The 4,218-nt window shown below is 38.8% G+C and overlaps 1 protein-coding gene across 1 annotated transcript; it reads left to right on the forward strand.

Moving 5' to 3' along the window:
- Nucleotides 1-2,757: 2,757 nt before the first annotated feature.
- On the forward strand, nt 2,758-3,747 carry LOC143637734 (uncharacterized). Its single transcript, XM_077105055.1, has one exon. It carries the CDS (start codon nt 2,758-2,760, stop codon nt 3,745-3,747), a length of 990 nt encoding a protein of 329 aa, XP_076961170.1.
- Nucleotides 3,748-4,218: the final 471 nt, after the last annotated feature.

The raw sequence follows: 4,218 nt of genomic DNA on the forward strand, positions 1-4,218 counted from the left end.
CCTTACGCGCAGTACGCAAGCTGGTCCCGCAGGAAATGCCTCCCGATGGTGAAGGACTCCGCCTGTCCCCGCAGCCTCAGATACAAGCCATCAGGGAAGGCCACCCGCGCAGCAAGGCTACACGCACAAGGCACTTAGCTCTCAATCACTCAGTGTCACCTGAAGGAATGAGCGAAGCCGGGAACAATCCCGCACAAGGGCGGGAGGGGGAATACTCCCGCCCAAATAAGCCAGTCCGTACGATACGGGAAGATCTTCTGTACTGTACCTGACGAGGTATGGGAAAAAGATCTGACTAAAGATACGACAGCTTATTGACAACAGTATGGTGAGCAGCATGCTCCTGTACTGTGTCACTATTAGCCGCTGCCTACTCACCAACTCCTGTCATACCACGTGCGTAGCCGGCAGTTGGTGGAAAAGGAATGGTATACAGCAGGCCTGGTCATTATCAGCCGCTGCCTACCCACCAATTACCAGCAGGGCACGTGCGTAGGATACTGTTGGTGGAACAGGAACACTGTTGCAGCAGGCCATACCTCCTTGGAAACCTACTTTCGGCTATAAATACCACAAATGGTATGACCATCTCATCTTATCATATTATCATCTTATATCATCATATTATACCTGATATCTGCTCTAGTAATCTCTTAATATACATTTATATTTAAAGAGCAATCTAGTCTGATTCTCACGCCGGAGGGTGGTCACAAGGAGGAACCCCCCCTTCTCAGTGACAAGCTCACGGTGTCTGTTTTGCAGGTTATCAGATGAACCATCTTCTCAGGATCTAACCCCTCGTGGGAAACATCTATCTAACCCCCAGGTTACCAGTAATCTGCCCGGGGTCCGGTTAGTGTTTCTTCATGAACTTAAAAGGAAGCATGTTAGATTCCCTACATGGGAATAATTAAATGGAATAAGATATTTCTTATATATTCTTGGTAATATATTTTTATTATTAATCAGTTTTAAACACATTCATTAATAAATATTTTAAAAAATAGTAATATTCTACATTTCTACGTGCCAAAAAAAGGTTTTGAAGCGTTGCAGATTCTCTATGATAGAGGAAATATTGTTGTATTTTACCCTCTTCAAATCCTACTAATAACGTATTATACGTGGAATTTTAGTAGGTATGATTATGTTTAATAAAGTATTAAATAACAAATAATAAGGAGCTAGTAATTGTTTTGACCTAAATGTTAATATCTTTAGTGGCGGATTCTAGCGTATATTAATATTTGTAAACTTAACTGGTCAATATCCTTTGGTTATTTGATCACGTATTAACTCATAAATTATATTAAAACTTTCCAATGAACTATGTCCCAATCACATTCATCCTACACGAAAGCATTCTAGACAACTCATCTAACATTCCTAAATCTCATCATCTAGGTTTTCTCTTAACCAAAAATAAAATGGGCCACGGGCGGTCAAGCTACTTTAGTCACTTCAGTTTTAGGATCTATTGAAACATACTACTTTCGCTATTCCAGGCTCCTGTTAAGGTTATTAAAGATCTTGAAGTCATTCGTGTCACACCCCGACCAAAGGCGGCGGAACATGTCGGGTGCAACGGATTGCCCAAGAACACAAGACACTATTTAAACAACTCATTCACTTCATTTAATTATCAAAGTTACACAACATCGTTCATACAAAAGAACACCAATGGAAGAATTTAAATTGTTCATTCTTCTAATAACCTAAATGGTCTCAAATAAAATAGCGTCTTCAAACTCCAATCAACCAATAATTAAACCTGTAACAATGCATAACATATAATTTGTCAACACGAATGTTGGTGAGCAATATCATAGTTTTGAGTATATATAATATGAGGCAAAATCCGCAACTCGTATATGAACTATAAATAAAAGCACCATTTGCGGTATATAACTCATAAATAAACGAGGATCCTTTTTAATCGGTAGCAACCGACATATTTGGATAATGATGCCATATTCTACTAGCACAAGGCTAAGATAGTTAGCGTATGATCATACTTATTGAGGCTCAACAACAACATCAAAATAATCACTCGTGCATGTAAAGCATATGAAACATATAACACACAATAGAGCATGTACTCTAAGGATCATACACCCTAGAGTTTGTGGTTTGAGGATCGAGTATTATAAATCATTCTTATTTTGAATAAGGATGCATGTTACCCCCAAAGTATAAAAATGAAAACGGGGGATGAAATGTACTCATGTGAAGTAAGTAACTTGAAGGATTAGTTTGCGATAGAACGGAGAAGTAAGTTCAACGAGCAAGACCTAGATTAAGAGGGTCTTGAGTTAGTAGATGGTCTTAAAAGCTTTAAAGTAAAATAACATGACAAGTAAAATAATAGTTAAAGTTTGAGGGTTAGAGCAATGGAAATGGGCGTCAAACACCCCCCGTGAAACCTCATTTGGCGCCGTGAAGGGCGCGAAACACCCCCTTCCTCCGTGAAGGGGGCGCGATCCACCCACCGCGAGAAGTTTAACGTTGGTGAAGAGATGCATGTGGGCCCCATTTGCAATTAAAACGGTAATATTTTAAAAAAATAGCCATTGGCTATTAAATAAAAAAAAACTTTTTCCTTTTCCTTTTTTTATCTATAAATACCTACTCATTTTATAAAAACAAACACACAAAACTACTCTTTTACTCTCTATAATCTATAAAATTTCCCTATTATCTTTTTAAAAATGTCATCACCATCTTCTTCCTCTTCGTCTTTGAGCAAAGAAAAAAATGCTTTTATGTTTCGTGCTTTCGCAACGGGGTGTTATGAGTGGTGGAAACAACAACAAGAAGAGGCGGGTTCGTCAATACGACACGAAAACCCGACGTGAAAGTTTAAACCGTGACCGAGTGGCTGCGCACGAAGCACTACGAAACGACTATTTTAACACCCCGTGTGTTTACACGGCCTCAGAGTTTAAAACCCGTTTTCGAATGAGTCGTGAGTTATTTTTAAGAATACTACACGACATCGAACGAGAAGTTTCTTGGTTTACCCAACGGGTTGATGCTAGAGGTCTAGTCGGTTTCTCCACATTGCAAAACTGTACCGCCGCGATTCATTATATGGCGTACGGAACCGCTAGTGATATGTTCGACGAATATTTGAAGATGTCGGGTCAACACATCAGGTCATGTGTCTACAAATTCTCTAAAGCTATTATTTTGTTGTATCGTAGTAGATATTTACGTAAGCCTACGGCTAGTGAGGTTGAACTGTTACAGGCGAAGCATGCCGAAAAACACGGTTTTGTCGGCATGCTTGGTAGCATCGATTGCACGCATTGGGATTGGAAAAATTATCCTACTGCGTGTCATGGTCAGTTTGCACGAGGTAATCATCCATATCCTAGTATTATTCTAGAAGCGGTGGCGTCCCAAGACTTATGGTTTTGGCGTACATTTTTTGGTGTTGCCGGCTCAAACAACGACATAAATATACTTGATCAATCTCCCGTATCTGACGATTGGATCAACGAGACGGCACCGGACTCCTCTTTTGAGCTTAGAGGGACGCTTTACAAGCGTGGGCATTACCTTGCTGATGGAATATATCCGGATTACTCGACAATTGTCAAGTCGCTTTCGCAACCCATCGGCGTTAAACGAAAAACGTACAAAAAAGCTCATGAAGCGGAAAGAAAGGATATTGAACGAGCATTCAGGTTGTTGAAGTCTAAGTGGCACATTGTGGATCGTCCATCCAAGTGTTTTTCTTAAGTGAAAATGAGGAACATTATGAACGCTTGTGTTATTCTTCATAATATGATTTTAGAGGACAACGGGTTAGCGATTTGTCAACATAACCCAAATGAGGATGCGCCTATGTACGAAGAAATCAACGAAGACAAAAAACGAAGAAACCGTCAAGAAATTCGAAGTCGAGAGATTCATGGCGCATTAACAGCGGACTTGATCGAATATATTCACGTCCGTTCAAGCAATCGGTAGTTTATTTATGTAACTTATATTTATGCTTTTATTTTAAAATTATTGTAACTTTTATTGTAATGTTTTATTTATGTTTATTAGTCTTTGAATGTATTGTAATTTTTATTAATCAATTAAATTTTTATTAGTTAATATAAAAAACAAAAGATTAAAAAAATAATAATAAAATAACTGAGGTTTCACATACCCTGTTTCACACAGGGTATTTTCAGTGAAAAATGTGGATGTGAAATGGATATG

This window comes from Bidens hawaiensis, unplaced genomic scaffold, assembly GCF_021521415.1.
Source record: "Bidens hawaiensis isolate Kalapana, Puna unplaced genomic scaffold, B.hawaiensis_p1.1 tig00000636_1, whole genome shotgun sequence".
NCBI lineage: Eukaryota > Viridiplantae > Streptophyta > Magnoliopsida > Asterales > Asteraceae > Bidens > Bidens hawaiensis.